Source organism: Notothenia rossii (genome assembly GCF_949606895.1).
Source record: "Notothenia rossii genome assembly, chromosome: 7".
Taxonomy (NCBI): domain Eukaryota; kingdom Metazoa; phylum Chordata; class Actinopteri; order Perciformes; family Nototheniidae; genus Notothenia; species Notothenia rossii.
In genome coordinates, this window is record NC_136905.1 from 66,535,421 (window position 1) to 66,554,162 (window position 18,742).

Genomic DNA, 18,742 nt, shown 5'->3' on the forward strand with positions numbered 1-18,742 from the left:
TCAAAACTGTAGGGGCTTTTAATTGAATTAGAATGAGACATATGTAGACTTATTGTATCCCTTCAAAGGGTTAAGAGTGTGTATTCTGAAGGGAGACATTGTAACTGTTGTAAACAGCGGCCTCTGTGGCTGCAGGTGGACATTACAGGGTAATGCACATTAAATATTCCTCCAATTCCACAGATTCTCTTTGTTTAGAGATATTATCATTACGTGACCTGAAATGGACCCCAAGGGACCACAAGGGACTATGGATATTTTTATTTTCTGTGAAAAATGATGAACAAATAGTGCTACTGTAGCACAGCACTTGGTCAATAATGTCAGTTATACAAAAGTGTCTGTCAACAAAAAAACTTTTATTGAAAAGAGTTACGGTGCCTTTTGATCCTCATTATTCAACTTTTGTGAAAATAGTTATGTTTTAAGCAGAATTTTGAGATTCAATGCTTCACAAACATTTGTGCCCAAGACCAAATGTAATCGAAAAAGAAATATCACAACACCCATTTCTTCAGATTTGTATAAAAAAAGTCTTAACATCTAATACAAAAATAATTTGGGCAACTAACGTTGTGTTTATAAAAGGTCTTCCGTTGGTTATGAATTGAGCCGGTGTAGTGAGACTGCTCTGTTCTCTAAATGTTACAGTACACTCAATACAACAACAACAAATTCATCAAAACATCATTTTACACATGTCCACATTTGTTGGTGATTGGCATACAAAAGAATACATAACTAAATTGATAAAAATATTTTTGGGCTAAAAGCTTTCAAAATCTGACCTTGTCATGCCTCTGCAGTAAATATGTTCTCAATGACATGAACATGGAAACATGCATCTTTTCATTGGTAATGGTGATTATGTTATGAATACCTTTGCATATTTTCAAAGAGTCAATGGCATACCAAGCAGAGGGATATTTATTTTTCATTGGAATTTTGTTTGCAGTGCACAGCATTTGAAATTCGCTCCATGTTTTTTCAGGAACACTGTTCTGGTTAGGGTAATACCACACCTCACAGTACTTATCATGCAGATGTATTCAATATAATAGCCTACTTCCCAGAGAAAGATGGTGAAGATGGTGAATTAATGTATATGTTCACCCTTTAAACACTGGAGGGCAGTATGTGCATGAGGTAAAATATGGAAATATAACAGCAGCAGCCTTGTCCATCCATGCTGCTCATACTGGACTATATTCATTATGGAATGTATGTATACTGTTTGCTCTACAGGTATGTAAGGCCATTCCTGGCACACAACCAGGTTGATTTGAGGCCAGATTTGGTGATTATGTGTAAAATGTTTTTATATTCCCCCGTCTTTTCATTGAAGCTATTAGGACACTTAAAATGATAACAAAATATATATACATTTCCCCACATCTAACTTAAATAGCGTATACCTTACCCTTCCATTAAACTGCGAAAGAAAACACCAGAAACCGTTATGCCAGGTAAAGTAGCGAATTGCACACCTGCCCTGCCTAATTGGAACGTTCTGTGGCTAATGTAGTTAGCATTAGCTTGGTCTAAAGCATGTTTTAAAGGTAATGGCTATATAGCATGGTTGGTACTAATGTCAATGTATGTAGTACTTTATACTTGACTGTATTGCTTTTGCTTTTCATTTAAAGTACGTCCTCAACAGCTATTTTGTTATTGTCTGTTGGAGCATATGTCGGTTTTTAGTCAGGCCTATGCCCCAACATCAAATTGCCTTCATTACATTACATTTACAGTATATGTTAGAGCAATGTAAAACAAGGGAAATGTGCATGTATTTGGCTACTTAGACAAAGTAAACTAAGGTGCATTTTTCTCAGTTTTTGTGATAAAATTGTGATTGAAGCATTCTTGCAATTCACTCATTGTGACTTTTAGTTTACTTTGTAATAATTTCTTAAATAATTCTAGGGCTATAACCAAACCTACTGCATGTTTTACAATGGCGTTTCTATTTTACACCAGAAAATGTATAATTTCATGATTAAGTCCTTTCAATTGAAGTGTTTCAGATGTCTTTTTTTCACTGTTTCCTGTTTGTCTTGCTTTTAAATGCCTACAGGAGGTGTGAAGTTGGAGCTATGATGAACTGATCTCGGACTTGAAACATGAAACATGAAACATTCTTTAAAAACCTTCTGGAGCTGACGAAAGGGCCGATGGGATTATACGGCATGGCCAGCGAAGCAAGGGCCAGCATTTCCTCAGCCATGACACAGACAGATGCATCCACCAGGATCTACCGCGGTGAATTTGGTTTTAGGTTGGATATTCGACGGACATTCGCGGAACCGCCAGCAGCGTCAGTTTCCCGGACCCGCCAGCAGCGTCAGTTTAACGGGGAGATCTTCTCCGCAAAACGAGGCTTTTATTTAGGGACCATCAACAAATGACTTTTACAATTACACAAGAAAAATGTTCTTTTTAATAAATCGACAGCTTCTCGATCATGATGCGAATATGAAGCAAATTCACTCCAGAGCATACAGTTATTGAACACACATTTTAATACTTTAAATACGTTTTATTAATAGTTTTGATGGAAAAATGTGCTTATTTCTTCAATAACTTCCAGGTCATGTGACCTAATCACTCAAAATCAATGTTGGGTCAAAGAACTACATTGGCTAAATAAGACACACCTCTTTTTATTGCATTTTAATACTTAAAATATGTTTATATTAATATTTTAATGCGAAAATGACCTTATTTCTCCAATACCTTCCAGGTCATGTGACCGATTCACTCAAAATCAATGTTGGGTCAAAGAACTACACCGGCTGAATAGGACACACCTCTTTTTATTCAATTTTAACCCTCTAAATATTTTATATTAATATTTTGATGTTAAAATGAGCTTATTTCTTCAATACCTTCCAGGTCATGTGACCTAATCACTCAAAATCAATGCTGGGCCAAAGAACTACACTGGTTGAATAGGACACACCTCTTTTTATTGCATTTTAATACTTAAATAATTTGTATATTAATATTTTGATGCAAGAATTAGCTTATTTCTTCAATACCTTCCAGGTCATGTGACCGATTCACTCAAAATCAATGTTGGGTCAAAGAACGACACTGGCTGAATAGGACACACCTCTTTTTATTCAATTTTAACCTTCTAAATATTTTATATTAATATTTTGATGGAAAAATTAGCTTATTTCTTCAATACCTTCCTGGTCAAGGGACCGATTCACTCAAAATCAATGTTGGGTCAAAGAACTACACTGGCTGAATAGGACACACCTCTTTTTATTGCATTTTAATACTTAAATAATTTGTATATTCATATTTTAATGCAAAAATGAGCTTATTTCTTCAATACCTTCCAGGTCATGGGACAGATTCACTCAAAATCAATGTTGGGTCAAAGAACTACACCGGCTGAATAGGACACACCTCTTTTTATTCCATTTTAACCCTCTAAATATTTTTATATTAATATTTTGATGGAAAAATGAGCTTATTTCTTCAATACCTTCCTGGTCATGTGACCGATCCACTCAAAATCAATGTTGTGTCAAAGAACTACACTGGCTGAATAGGACACACCTCTTTTTATTGCATTTTAATACTTAAATAATTTGTATATTAATACTTTGATGCAAAGATTTGCTTATTTCTTCAATACCTTCCAGGTCATGTGACCGATCCACTCAAAATCAATTTTGTGTCAAAGAACTACACTGGCTAAATAGGACACACCTCTTTTTATTGCATTTTAATACTTAAAATATTTTTATATTAATATTTGAATGCGAAATTGAGCTTATTTCTTCAATACCTTCCAGGTCATGTGACCTAATCACTCAAAATCAATGCTGGGCCAAAGAACTACACTGGCTGAATAGGACACACCTCTTTTTATTGCATTTTAATACTTAAAATATCTTTTATTAATATTTTAATGCGAAAATGACCTTATTTCTTCAATACCTTCCAGGTCATGTGACCGATTCACTCAAAATCAATGTTGGGTCAAAGAACTACACTGGCTGAATAGGACACACCTCTTTTTATTGCATTTTAATACTTAAATAATTTGTATATTAATACTTTGATGCGAAAATTAGCTTATTTCTTCAATACCTTCCAGGTCATGTGACCGATTCACTCAAAATCAATGTTGGGTCAAAGAACTACACCGGCTGAATAGGACACACCTCTTTTTATTCCATTTTAACCCTCTAAATATTTTTATATTAATATTTTGATGGAAAAATGAGCTTATTTCTTCAATACCTTCCAGGTCATGTGACCGATTCACTCAAAATCAATGTTGGGTCAAAGAACTACACTGGCTAAATAGGACACACCTCTTTTTATTGCATTTTAATACTTAAAATATTTTTTATTAATATTTTAATGCGAAAATGAGCTTATTTCTTCAATACCTTCCAGGTCATGTGACCGATCCACTCAAAATCAATGTTGTGTCAAAGAACTACACTGGCTGAATAGGACACACCTCTTTTTATTGCATTGTAATACTTAAATATTTTGTATATTAATACTTTGATGCAAAAATGAGCTTATTTCTTCAATACCTTCCAGGTCATGTGACCGATTCACTCAAAATCAGTGCTGGGTCAAAGAACTACACTGGCTGCATAGGACACACCTCTTTTTATTGCATTTTAATAGTCTAAATATTTTTATATTAGTATTTTGATGGAAAAATTAGCTTATTTCTTCAATACCTTCCAGGTCATGTGACATAATCACTCAAAATCAATGTTGGGTCAAATAACTACACTGGCTGAATAGGACACACCTCTTTTTATTCCATTTTAACCCACTAAATACTTTTATATTAATAATTTTATGTGAAAATTAGCTTATTTCTTCAATAACTAATGACTCAAAATCACTTTATTAATTGAATACTAGTCTGTACACAATAGAAACAGCTCTTTATATCGGATAATATTACATCCTCTATTTAATATTCATATTTCTATTACAAATTCAGGGTTTTTTCTATAGCTTCCCTGTCATGTGACCCAGTGATTAATGATCAGAAAGTAATACAAACAAGGCTACACAGGACACATGTTTTACTAATCGTCATCATTGAGCACATTTCAAGTATTACTTGCACAAAGGACATTTCCAATATCCTGTCTCTGCCTTTTTAAGGTCTCTGCTGTCCATTGCCAGACACTGGGCATGGTACCATCGTTCGCAGTCATCACACTGAACCTGTTGAAGTGAAAGAAATAATGTATTTATAATATATTTGTACCTTAGATTACCATTCAGTTGTCTTAATACTCAAGTGTTAGTGAGGAATCAGCTGACACAATCATCTACTCCTTAAAACCCACTCCCTGTGTTTTAACATGCTCTATTGTTTTGTTTTATTTTTTTTGTTTTATTGTTCTGTCTTTTACATTTTTTGATTTAAGTATTCCAGTAGTGAGTGTTGCATTTTTTAAATGTATTGTATTTAGTTGTTTAAAATTAAATGTGTTTTAGGTTGACTTTTAAAATCTGTCCAGGGACTACAGATGAAAAATAGCCTCTTGGCTAACTCTGGCATATTTACAGAAATGTTCATTAATGTGCACTGTCCCTGTTAAATAAATAAATAAATGTAGACATCACAATTACACATTTTCTTCACAACAGCTCACCCAGTCTGTGATGGGAGATCCAGATCCTGGAGGCCTTAAGGCAGCACACATAGCACAATAAGTGTGCTCATCAAAGACTGAAACAAGATAACAATACATGTATGTCAGCTTCTATATATATATATATATATATATATATATATATATATACATACAGACACCCATATATACATATACATATATTCATATTTATTTACCTGATGCCTCAAGGATTTCGAGAGCCAGTTCTCTCCTCTCCTGTGTCATGTATTTCTTTGAACACTCGAAATTCACATTCGGGATCAGAGGGAAGGATTCCATGACTGCCTTTGCCATCTAAACAAACAACACTTATGTTATGGAGGGTTTTTCTTCTTTATTGTATAGTAATACAGATACAGACAAAAACATGAGACACATTATAGAAAACATCCACCCTTGACTAGAATGCCTCCCAAAACCTTTGATTATTGATATAGACCGGTCCTATTATTGGAATTTTGAGATATTCAGAAGCAAAGTTTTGTCAATTAAACTTTCTGTGTTCAAGTGAATACTAATTTAAGTTCAACAATGTTGTGTCATAATCCAATTGTTGTCAGTTGTGAAAAATACAATAAACAACAACATGATATCGGCATTATACTATATATTGTCCATTGGCCAACCTGCCTGCTAAATATTATGGGGATCAGCATCGGCCTTTAAAAAACCTTTATCGGTCAACCACTACTTTTGACAGCTTTTTTAAATCCGTCCTTGCATTAAACTGTCTTTCACATTAAAAACTCTGCTTGTTAACTGGATGAAAACAGAATCTCTTCAGCTCACCTTCACAACAACGACACCACAGCTACATCCATCCTTTTGAAGTGGGTGACCCATAACGCCTCCCTTCCACTTAACATCCACCCAGTCTGTTATGCTGTGGCGTGTCCTCCTCATCCTGAAGTACTCCCTGAGAAAGGATAATGTCAACACACTTTACATTTCTAATTATGTGGCTCCTAAAGATAATGTAACAGAAATTCATACTGTTTGTATTCACCATATGACCATTTATTTGTATAAGGGGCAGCCACAGGTCAGCTATAGATATCACTGTCTGAACACAGACTGTATCAGACTGTTGAAAATGCTTTCAATGCTGTCTGTGAGTATGAATGTAACTAAATGTGACACATTTTTTACGTTTAAATATAGTTTTTCCTTGAATTTTCAAATATCTATTGAATTTTGATTTACTGTATTCTTTTGGCAGCATGTTCGGAGTCATCAAGCTCTTCGATGCTTTGAGCTGGATCCACCAGGAATACGGTGCTGGTTTTGGCATGAATGTACTGTGAAAAAGTAAAAGCACTTTTCATCAAAAAATATTTTTGGTTTCACCATGTAAGTCTTGTGCTTTAACAGAAATAATACAATAACAAAAATAATTACAAACCAGCAACTTCCAGTGGTTGTTGTTGACAAGTACAAAGGACAGGACAGCTTCATAGTTGTCAAATTTTACCTATAATGCCATCAAATAAAGGATTAAAACAAACTTGAAGGCTAAGGTAAAAATAACAACAACATTAGTCTGACAATTATGTTCTTGTGCCATTCATTTGTCGTGCTTAAAACAAGTGTTGGTATGGAAATTCAAAAGTAAGTAGATTTATCAGGTGATTTAACTAATGACTATAGTTTCAGAGAGGATACAGTAAAATAATCTCAGTTAATTTCCTATTTAAGATCTCAGCCAATGCTTCACTCCATGTACCTAATGGGTGAGTGTGAGCCCACATATCAAATCCACACCTACTTCCCCCTAAAGTATCACCATGCACAAACACAACACACCACACACATAAACATACACAGACCACACACATTACCTTTGGTAAACTGTGAGATGTTAGCTGAGTTCTGTCCCCGAACAAAATGACACCTGCTGTGTAGTGATTTAGCAAGTACATTTTGTTCACAACGCCGAATTTGTCGGCAGCAACATGAAACACGCCTTCAATTACCTGGCAAAAAAAATCATAACAATTTGCCAATTAATGCATATTCCTCAGATACTTTTTGGGCAGAAATCGTTAAATGCTAGATAAAGAAAATGACACAGTGTAGAGTGAAACTTCAGACACTTGAAACATGTAGTAACATACCTCCCCTGTCAACCACTGGTGGGGTCGAAGTGAGCATAGCTCACAGTGGCGGATAAGTAAGATGCGTCCTTTCATCTGTGAGGGGAGCACTGCCACGACCACTTCGGTGTCCTTTTTTTTCCACAGCCAGGTCAACTAAGTCAAGATTGAGGGGAAATAGATGCATTCTGTTTAATATGGACACTTGAGGAATCTTTTAACCCTCCGGTATCACTCTGGACATTTTTGTCCCGAATGACTAATTAGGGTAGCGCATTTGAATGATACCAGAGGGTTAACAATCTTGAATGTTTGGGTGGAGGCCTTGTTTTTGTATGCACCATCAAAGCTACATACACAAAATATAATTAAACTGTCCATGTGTATGCATTTAACCTCAGTCCCTTTTAGAGTTTTCACTAAATGACATTAAACAGGCTGCTCAGGAACAGAAACTGTAATTGCAGTTCAAAGTCTGATTTAGAAATCTAGTTTCTGTTATAAGTTTGTATGCTGTATTTACATTTTTCATCTTCATATTCTCCCCCTACAACATGCACCTAATCATATTGGGTTATAATACTTCATGTCCTTTGTCCTTCACCTCACTCACCAATTTAGTCCATGCTTTACTTTCTGACAATATTTACTTATTCCATTGTTACAATGAAAATGCTGGAGAACAATTTACACACTCTGAACATAGTAAGTCTTAGAGAAACTCACATTTCCCTGTGCATATTTTTCCTGTTGGTCCACTTTTCTTTTCTTCACCTTTGTGGCAGGTGGGCTCTTGGGGTTGGGTAGTGTTTTTGGTGGATTGAAGTACTTGGACTTGGGCTTGGTGTGACCAGCAGAACTTTCCCGCTTGTTCCACTGTTCCTCGTGGTCATCATCTGGCCTGCTAGGATGTCCAAAGTTTTTGTCCAGAATATGCATTGGCAGATTGTGTTGCTGAATGTGCTCTATATATCTTCCTTGTATTGAGGCATACATTTTGGAGACAAACTCAGCTGGTCTCAGGTACTTTTTTTTTAAAAGGATGGAGTGTTTGACCAACCCAAACCAGAGCTCAACATGGCAGTTGGTATCCCTGGTTTTATGACTTCCATCTTTTTTAGAGGTACCTTTTCTATGTCGCGACAGATCCCCAAGCAACAAACCACTCCACAATGGGAAGATCCCCATGTAGTTTTTTAACAGTGCATCAATGGCACCAGGACAGAGGTAGTGGTTTTTTACATGAACAGCATCGTCAGAGAGAATGTCACACTCTGCTTGGTCCCGTCTGACTTGAAAAGCTTGTGTAAAAGGGGACTTTCCAATAATGTTATGAGCATTTTTTTCCATTTTGCTTTCCTCCTCTCCCATTACATGTCCACTTTCCTCCAGTTTCACGTCCCGAGTTTGCAAAATGCACTTGTCGAGGTACATTTTGCTCTGTTTCACCAAATTAGTGTACTCCTCTGCATCAAAAAGCACACACATATGATAAAAAACATCAAAGGCTTCCTGCATACTTGTGCAGTTCAGGATGTACGCGAAACAGAATGTTGCATATTCCTGTGTGCCTCTGTCTACAGTTTTTTTTCCAAATGCTTGTGACACAGCCTTCATGATATGAGCAGAGCACAGATGCAGCACAGTGAAGTTAGGAATCAGTTCAGTTTGTCCAGACACTATCTCAAATGCTCTGTCAAGGTACACTGACATATTTTCCCTGTTAAAAGACAGAAGCACACTGTTTATCAGAGCCCAACTATAATCTGTCTCAACCTGTGCTATCTTTCTTTTTGTTGTGTAAGACAACTTTCTCTTAAATTCCATGAGCCAATGGGAAATAGATGGAATGGAATGGCTATTGGTGATCAGTTCTGTGACAGGCAAGGGAGGCTTATCCTTACCCATTCCGGGCAAAACCAAAGCATAATACAAGACCCGCTTATTTTGATCAGGAATTTTCTGTATCACGCTGCCTGTGGCATCAAGGTAGAGGGCCGTAGGTGTTGGCTTTTTCAAGTGCTCAGTCAATATCTTTATTCCAGCATCTGTGTATAAATGCACAGCAAACGGATCAATTTGTAGGTGCTGAAGATAGCCTTTTGATGATGCATGACTGCTGCTCTCTTTGATTATTTTTTGAGTCAACATGAGTTCAAGCATCATGTCATCGTGGAGCCTTGCACTTTTCTTCACTTCAGAGGATATTTTCTTTAATACGTCTTTGGTGAGGCTTCTGCTTATGTTACCAGCCATTATTTCCTCTACTGGTGTCTGTCTCAACATAGTGTAATAATAATTGCTGACACCACTGGTTAAGGCTTTGGAAATTGTTCCTCTTCTCGTGTATTTTGCTGGTCTAAATCGCCTTTGATTTTTATGGTGTATAACTTCACCAATGCGCATGACTTTAAAAAATATTTTTTTATCCGTTGATTTTGGCCTGTTCTTTTTTGAGAAACTGTAGACAGCGTTGCATCCATTAAATGTGCATTTTGCAGAGGCACAGAAAAATGGCGAATTCTTTTTACGGCTATCATTTGTCTTAACATGCTGGTATTTGAAAGCAAGTGTGCAGCATGGATTATTTTTCAAAAATTCCTGATAAAATGTATCAGTCCAGGGGGGACGGAGTTTTTTTTTGCAATGTTTAGGTTTAATTTGTTCCATTGTTTTCTTGTCATGGCAATTTTGAACTTTTTTGGCCCTGCTTTGCACTTTCTGTTCATTTTTGTTGTCATTTTGGCGGCTGTCTCTGTACTTTGTTGGTCTGACTCTTCTGTGTCTATCTCAGACTGTGGCTGTGCGTTACTTATTTCCCTGTCATCCTGACTTGTGTCCTCGTCTTTCTCACCTGTAGGTGCGCTGTAAGACTGTTTTTCTTCATCGTTCTTATCTTCATCTTTCCCCACAGGCTCTGTCCCTGTTTTTCGTTTGTTTCTTTTTCTTTTTTTATCCTTTTCTGGCCCTTTCTTGTCCTTGCCTCTTTGTCCCTTTCTGTTCATTGTTGTTGTCGTTTTGGTGTCTGTCTCTGTACTTTGTTGGTCTGACTCTTCTGTGTCTATCTCAGACTGTGGCTGTGCGTTACTTATTTCCTTTTCATCCTGACTTGTGTCCTCGTCTTCCTCACCCGTAGGTGCGCTGTAAGACTGTTTCTTGATACTGTGCTGTCCATCTCTCCCTCTTTCACTGACATATTTTCCTAAATACAAACATTACAAAAGTAAAAAATCTCATTTAACTACTGTATCTCTTATTGCATGACTACAATGCAACTTTAAGCAATCTGCCATCCTTGGGTCAATTACAGTAAATTATGTTAACATCCTACTGTGATGGCTGTAGTATTTAATTAAATAAGAACATTAACCCTTATGCCTCCCTAATGAAATGTATTATCCAGGCTACTGTTTAATTTTGCGAGCATTCTGATTGTGTTAAGAATATGACACGGCATTTGGTAAAGATGTTAGTGTTTTGGAAACATGTTCTTAATAATGTGTAATCAAAATAGTGACTTTCAAATCCCTAGCGAAAAAAATAAAAGTGAATGAACATTTGATAATTATGATCAGCACTGAATTGGGTTAAAAAATGTAAGTAATTGAAAGTGGAACAACATTATTAACATAGCCTATAATATCTTTATTACAGTATTTTTAGATGCAGACATTTTTGTCGTTAGTGTTTTCAGAGTAATGTTTTTAAAAAGGGGTTCACAAGGGTTAAGCTTCAACTTAAAAGCCTCTGGGGCAGAGTCCTGCATGGGTCCAGTTTTGCAAATCTGCAACCACCCGAACCCTCTCAGCTCAGTAGCAACTGCGAACCGACCCGTTACACGCAATTATCTTCAAGTCAAATCTGGACCCGACCTGATGATATAAGACCCACGACCCGACCCGTTGTGAATTTTTGGGGGGGCTAGTGGAGTACTTCGTGACCACAGAGCGTGAACGTTGTGATCAGCTGTTTTAGCGCAGTTCTCCAGTGAGTCTCCCTCCGCAGCCGGTTGGCGTAGTTTTTGGCACAATTCCGTTGTACAGACCGACGTTAACATTAGCCCCGTCTGTGCACACGGAGACCGACTCTGTCGTCCGGTGATCGAACCGCCTTCTGGAAAAGCTTCACAAGTACCACGGTACGCAAATGCGCTTTGTGACACAAGTGACGGTACGCAATTCAGATTGTTTCCGCGCATGCGTACCTGCGTACCAGTTATGTGCACCCCTGGAAATGGGCCTACGTGTATGTTTTGCCCGTTACCAGACCCGGCGTCATGGGCGAGCCCCATGGGGCCGGGCCCGCCCATCGAGGATTTGGGCCCGCCCATCCAGGATTTGGGCCCGCAGTTTTAATCAGGGCTGAATACAACATTGTAATTGTTTTATTATTATGTTTATGGTTGTTATTTGTAGGGCTCTGTCCTAATATTTATTTTTGTTTTAAACTATGTTGAAAGATTAGTTTAATATCATTTTTTTTATTTTGCTATGAAATTCTGAATGAAATTCTGAATGAAAGGCTGCGCGCGAGACTGGTTTTTCGCTGGGTTGAGTCATGTGGGTGTTTGAGTGAGATGCGGCACAGCAGCCTGACAGTATACTCTTGCTAGGTTAGTTTGTCTATTATCATTTATATTTATCTGCAACAATGGATATCAGGAAGTGGTTCATGAAAGGAATATGGCAACTCAGAGAAATTGACTCTCAAGCCGGCTCTCTCACAAACTCCGGTTCTGTGCGCAAACAGACCGCTGCACACGCTATCTGCCCCTCGCTCAATCTCTCTCTCTCTCTCTCCCCCTTCTCTTTATCGCTCAACCTCACTCCACACTGTGTACGCTCCTCAAGTTTGCCTGCGTGCTTGCTTAAGTCCCCACCCCCGTTGACAATTCAGATTTCCCGGGAAATGTAAGTTTCGGGGTGGGCCCGCCCTGGCAAATCAAATGCCCGCCCAGAGACGTATGTCTGCCGCCGGGTCTGCCCGTTACACAACTATTTTGCGGGTTATCCGCCGGGTATCCGAGGCGGGACTCTGCTCTGGGTGGGGCTCATCAAAATTATTTTTTAACAGTACCTGCTTGAAGCACCTCAGTCCGGACTCCACGTCGGTCTTCACCCCAGATGACCCTCAACCACTTAAGATGCTCTTTCTTATTACCTTTAAACACTGTAAGTGTAACTGAGGACCACTGCTCAGTTGTAACATTAACTTCACTAAAACCATGAGAAATTAAAGACCTGGTGATGAAATCTCTACCTCCTGCTTGTTGCCACAGGTCTAAAGCTTTCTTTGTCTTGCCTTTTTTGAAGCGCACCATTTTTAGATCAAACAATGTGATCTGGTTTCCAAAATATCTTCTTCGTGTTCTTCTTCTTCTTCTTCTTCTTCTTCTTCTTCTCTCGATGTTTGGCGTATTGCAAACAACTTTAAAGGTGCATACCGCCACCTGTACATGAGTGTGAATCATCATATCATGTCTTAACCATGGTCTTAACTCATGGACGTATCTATGATCTAATCAAAAAATCTATATAAATAAATCAACAAAAATGATATGATACATTATTTGTTCAACCTCACACTCAATGGCGTTGGCTAATTTTCTGTGAAGAACTTATATCAAAACACATTTAAAATGACCACCCACTGTACTACACATTTATATTACAAACAGGAGGTTCGGGGCTAACACGAATGTGGAAATTGTGTGTGTGTGTGTGTGTGTGTGTGTGTGTGTGTGTGTGTGTGTGTGTGTGTGTGTGTGTGTGTGTGTGTGTGTGTGTGTGTGTGTGTGTGTGTGTGTGTGTGTGTGTGTGTGTGTGTGTGTGTGTGTGTGTGTGTGTGTGTGTGTGTGTGTGTCTTATCACAACTGATCAAGATGGCCAAATTATGCCCTGCTCAGAGGGCCTTGCAAATGATTTTGGAAGAGAGAGAACCATTTGACGATGATGTAGAGGAAGAGGAAGGTGTATCAGAATGTGTCCGACAGTGACTTTGAAGAACAGGATTAGATTGAGCATCAGCTAGTTACAAAAAAAAGACGAGCAACAGGACCAGCCGGTCAGCGGGCAAAACAACAAGTAGCACTTTAATTCATGAATCAAGGTTCAAGGTTTTTATTTGTCATACGAACATAGCTACAGTGTGGTTATGACGATGAACATCTTAGGTCACAGGATCCTCCATTGAAGCAATAAGCTAATTTTTCCATCAAAATATTAATATAAAAATATTTAAAGTATTAAAATGCAATAAAAAGAGGTGTGCCCGATGCAGCCAGTGTAGTTCTTTGACCCAACATTGATTTTGAGTGATTAGGTCACATGACCTGGAAGGTATTGAAGAAATAAGCTAATTTTTGCATCAAAGTATTAATATACAAATTATTTAAGTATTAAAATGCAATAAAAAGAGGTGTGTCCTATGCAGCCAGTGTAGTTCTTTGACCCAACATTGATTTTGAGTGATTAGGTCACATGACCTGGAAGGTATTGAAGAAATAAGGTAATTTTTCCATTAAAATATTAATATAAAATATTTAGAGTGTTAAAATGCAATAAAAAGAGGTGTGTCCTATGCAGCCAGTGTAGTTCTTTGACCCAACATTGATTTTCAGTGATTAGGTCACATGACCTGGAAGGTATTGAAGAAATAAGCTAATTTTCCCATCAAAATACTAATATAAAAATATTTAGACTATTAAAATGCAATAAAAAGAGGTGTGTCCTATGCAGCCAGTGTAGTTCTTTGACCCAGCACTGATTTTCAGTGAATCGGTCACATGACCTGGAAGTTATTGAAGAAATAAGCTAATTTTTGCATCAAAGTATTAATATACAAATTATTTAAGTATTAAAATGCAATAAAAAGAGGTGTGTCCTATTCAACCAGTGTAGTTCTTTGGCCCAGCATTGATTTTGAGTGATTAGGTCACATGACCTGGAAGGTATTGAAGAAATAAGCTCAATTTTGCATTCAAATATTAATATAAAAATATTTTAAGTATTAAAATGGAATAAAAAGAGGTGTGTCCTATTCAGCCAGTGTAGTTCTTTGACCCAACATTGATTTTGAGTGAATCGGTCACATGACCTGGAAGGTATTGAAGAAATAAGCTCATTTTTGCATCAAAATATTAATATACAAATTATTTAAGTATTAAAATGCAATAAAAAGAGGTGTGTCCTATTCAGCCAGTGTAGTTCTTTGGCCCAGCATTGATTTTGAGTGATTAGGTCACATGACCTGGAAGGTATTGAAGAAATAAGCTCAATTTCGCATTAAAATATTAATATAAAAATATTTTAAGTATTAAAATGCAATAAAAAGAGGTGTGTCCTATTTAGCCAGTGTAGTTCTTTGACACAACATTGATTTTGAGTGGATCGGTCACATGACCAGGAAGGTATTGAAGAAATAAGCTAATTTTTCCATCAAAATATTAATATAAAATATTTAGAGTGTTAAAATGCAATAAAAAGAGGTGTGTCCTATGCAGCCAGTGTAGTTCTTTGACCCAACATTGATTTTGAGTGATTAGGTCACATGACCTGGAAGGTATTGAAGAAATAAGGTAATTTTTCCATTAAAATATTAATATAAAATATTTAGAGTGTTAAAATGCAATAAAAAGAGGTGTGTCCTATTCAGCCAGTGTAGTTCTTTGACCCAACATTGATTTTGAGTGAATCGGTCCCTTGACCAGGAAGGTATTGAAGAAATAAGGTAATTTTTCCATTAAAATATTAATATAAAATATTTAGAGTGTTAAAATGCAATAAAAAGAGGTGTGTCCTATGCAGCCAGTGTAGTTCTTTGACCCAACATTGATTTTCAGTGATTAGGTCACATGACCTGGAAGGTATTGAAGAAATAAGCTCATTTTCCCATCAAAATACTAATATAAAAATATTTAGACTATTAAAATGCAATAAAAAGAGGTGTGTCCTATGCAGCCAGTGTAGTTCTTTGACCCAGCACTGATTTTCAGTGAATCGGTCACATGACCTGGAAGTTATTGAAGAAATAAGCTAATTTTTGCATCAAAGTATTAATATACAAATTATTTAAGTATTAAAATGCAATAAAAAGAGGTGTGTCCTATTCAACCAGTGTAGTTCTTTGGCCCAGCATTGATTTTGAGTGATTAGGTCACATGACCTGGAAGGTATTGAAGAAATAAGCTCAATTTTGCATTCAAATATTAATATAAAAATATTTTAAGTATTAAAATTGAATAAAAAGAGGTGTGTCCTATTCAGCCAGTGTAGTTCTTTGACCCAACATTGATTTTGAGTGAATCGGTCACATGACCTGGAAGGTATTGAAGAAATAAGCTCATTTTTGCATCAAAATATTAATATACAAATTATTTAAGTATTAAAATGCAATAAAAAGAGGTGTGTCCTATTCAGCCAGTGTAGTTCTTTGGCCCAGCATTGATTTTGAGTGATTAGGTCACATGACCTGGAAGGTATTGAAGAAATAAGCTCAATTTCGCATTAAAATATTAATATAAAAATATTTTAAGTATTAAAATGCAATAAAAAGAGGTGTGTCCTATTTAGCCAGTGTAGTTCTTTGACACTACATTGATTTTGAGTGGATCGGTCACATGACCAGGAAGGTATTGAAGAAATAAGCTAATTTTTCCATCAAAATATTAATATAAAATATTTAGAGTGTTAAAATGCAATAAAAAGAGGTGTGTCCTATGCAGCCAGTGTAGTTCTTTGACCCAACATTGATTTTGAGTGATTAGGTCACATGACCTGGAAGGTATTGAAGAAATAAGCTAATTTTTCCATCAAAATACTAATATAAAAATATTTAGAGTGTTAAAATGCAATAAAAAGAGGTGTGTCCTATGCAGCCAGTGTAGTTCTTTGACCCAACATTGATTTTGAGTGATTAGGTCACATGACCTGGAAGGTATTGAAGAAATAAGGTAATTTTTCCATTAAAATATTAATATAAAATATTTAGTGTTAAAATGCAATAAAAAGAGGTGTGTCCTATGCAGCCAGTGTAGTTCTTTGACCCAACATTGATTTTCAGTGATTAGGTCACATGACCTGGAAGGTATTGAAGAAATAAGCTCATTTTTCCATCAAAATACTAATATAAAAATATTTAGACTATTAAAATGCAATAAAAAGAGGTGTGTCCTATGCAGCCAGTGTAGTTCTTTGACCCAGCACTGATTTTGAGTGCATCGGTCACATGACCTGGAAGGTATTGAAGAAATAAGCTCATTTTTCCATCAAAATATTAATAAAAAATATTTAGAGTGTTAAAATGCAATAAAAAGAGGTGTGTCCTATGCGGCCAGTGTAGTTCTTTGACCTAGCATATATTTTGAGTGATTAGTTCACATGACCTGGAAGGTATTGAAGAAATAAGCTAATTTTTCCATAAAAATATTAATATAAAAATATTTAGACTATTAAAATGCAATAAAAAGAGGTGTGTCCTATGCAGCCAGTGTAGTTCTTTGCCCCAGCACTGATTTTGAGTGAATCGGTCACATGACCTGGAAGTTATTGAAGAAATAAGCAAATGTTTCCATCAAAAATATTAATAAAACCTATTTAAAGTATTAAAATGCAATAAAAAGAGGTTTGTTCAATAAATGTATGCACTAGGGTGAATTTGCTTCACATTCACACGATCGAGAAGCTGTCGATTTATTAAAAAGAACATTTTTCTTGTGTAATTGTAAATGTCATTTGTTGATGGTCCCTAAGTGAAAGCCTCGTTTCGCGGAGAAGATCTCCCCGTTAAACTGACGCTGCCGGCGTGTCCGGGAAACTGACGCTGCTGGCGGGTCCGCGAATGTCCGTCGAATATCCAACCTAAAACTAAATTCACCGCGGTCCAGGATCTGAACTGATGCGGCCTTCTTTGGAGGTAAGCAGCGAGCCCCATGCTGCTCTCGTCTTTAGTTCTCCTACGAATACTAATTATATTTGCATAATTGGTTTTAGCCCTTTAAAGGGGGAGCTTGTTAAATATCCCCCCCCCCCCCCCCCCATTTTCACCTACAGCTAATTTTAGCAAACAAGGTCTGTCTGAATCTGAACTGCTTTGTTAAAAAAAACGAGGCATTAGTGGTGTAGACTTCAGAGAGCACTGTCAATTGATCTTACATCTTGAAAGAATGAAGATAACATTTAAAATGACTTAAAACCGCTCCCGTGATAAGCTGTTTGTGAATGTTTCTGTGCACTGCTGCTGAATAGCTTTGAGCAGCCTTTTTTGTTTAGCAAAAGAGAGACAAAAAAAACTGTGACATTTTATTTTAATTTCCAGTTGATTATCTGTGATTATGCTCTAAAACAGCAGACTCGCACCCCTCCAAAGAGAAAGACTGATAACGTTCAAGGCTGGGAATTAGAATCACCAGAAAAGAGAACGGCCTGGGGAGAAGCGTCATGTAATGTGCTTTTCCGTATCCACCCCACGCTCTCTCATTTCTGCCGTTTGAATATACACAGAATTATTTACACCTTCAAGGCAACTCGACTGAACTGCACATCAGTCAATTAGTAAATCAGAAATGTTCTGTGATTCCAGTTTAGCAATGAGTCCTTGGCTCCCTCTGGTCCCCCCCTTTTAGTCTCCCATCCTGACAGTGACAAATTACTCCTCTGCTCGGCGAGATTGAAAATTAAAAGCATTTAAAGTTGCTCATGCATTTATGCTAATGAGAAATTCAGATATGATTTGCATGCGAAAGAGGCTAGTCTGAGAACTCATCATTGCCCACCACCACCACCACCTCCAGTCTCGCATTTCTTTAGGCTCTGTCTTTTTTCCTTTATATGTGAGTGAAGAAGAAAATGTAGTGTGTAAACACTCTCTAAATGTGACATTTTATATGGCTGCGTTTCATTACATACAAAAGTGTATTATTGCCTCTAAGAGGGTCTTTGTACAGTATTTATGATGGCACCCCCCTATAGCCAC

At 36.9% G+C, this 18,742-nt stretch overlaps 1 protein-coding gene across 2 annotated transcripts; it reads right to left on the minus strand.

Annotated features, from left to right (window-relative positions):
• Positions 1 to 5,063: 5,063 nt before the first annotated feature.
• On the minus strand, positions 5,064 to 10,426 carry LOC307045817 (uncharacterized protein). 2 transcript variants are annotated; one of them, XM_079691777.1, is made up of 9 exons: positions 8,498 to 10,426; positions 7,793 to 7,927; positions 7,517 to 7,651; positions 7,081 to 7,149; positions 6,882 to 6,976; positions 6,468 to 6,594; positions 5,855 to 5,972; positions 5,658 to 5,734; positions 5,064 to 5,223 (listed from the first exon to the last, which is right to left on the minus strand). In XM_079691777.1, exons 1-9 carry the CDS (start codon positions 10,175 to 10,177, stop codon positions 5,113 to 5,115), a joined length of 2,547 nt encoding a protein of 848 aa, XP_079547903.1. In that variant the 5' UTR covers positions 10,178 to 10,426; the 3' UTR covers positions 5,064 to 5,112. The 2 variants fall into 2 exon arrangements, with proteins under 2 accessions (XP_079547903.1, XP_079547904.1); XM_079691778.1 differs by lacking the exon at positions 7,081 to 7,149.
• Positions 10,427 to 18,742: the final 8,316 nt, after the last annotated feature.

Excerpts from the sequence above, each read along its gene's own strand:
- LOC307045817 (XM_079691777.1), bottom strand. The coding sequence starts at position 10,177 with ATGCGCATTGGTGAAGTTATACACCATAAAAATCAAAGGCGATTTAGA. Across the intron at positions 7,150-7,516 it reads CATCTCACAGTTTACCAAAG|GTAAAATTTGACAACTATGA; the intron begins GTAATGTGTGTG and ends ATGGCATTATAG. Across the intron at positions 5,973-6,467 it reads GTGGTGTCGTTGTTGTGAAG|ATGGCAAAGGCAGTCATGGA; the intron begins GTGAGCTGAAGA and ends TTGTTTGTTTAG.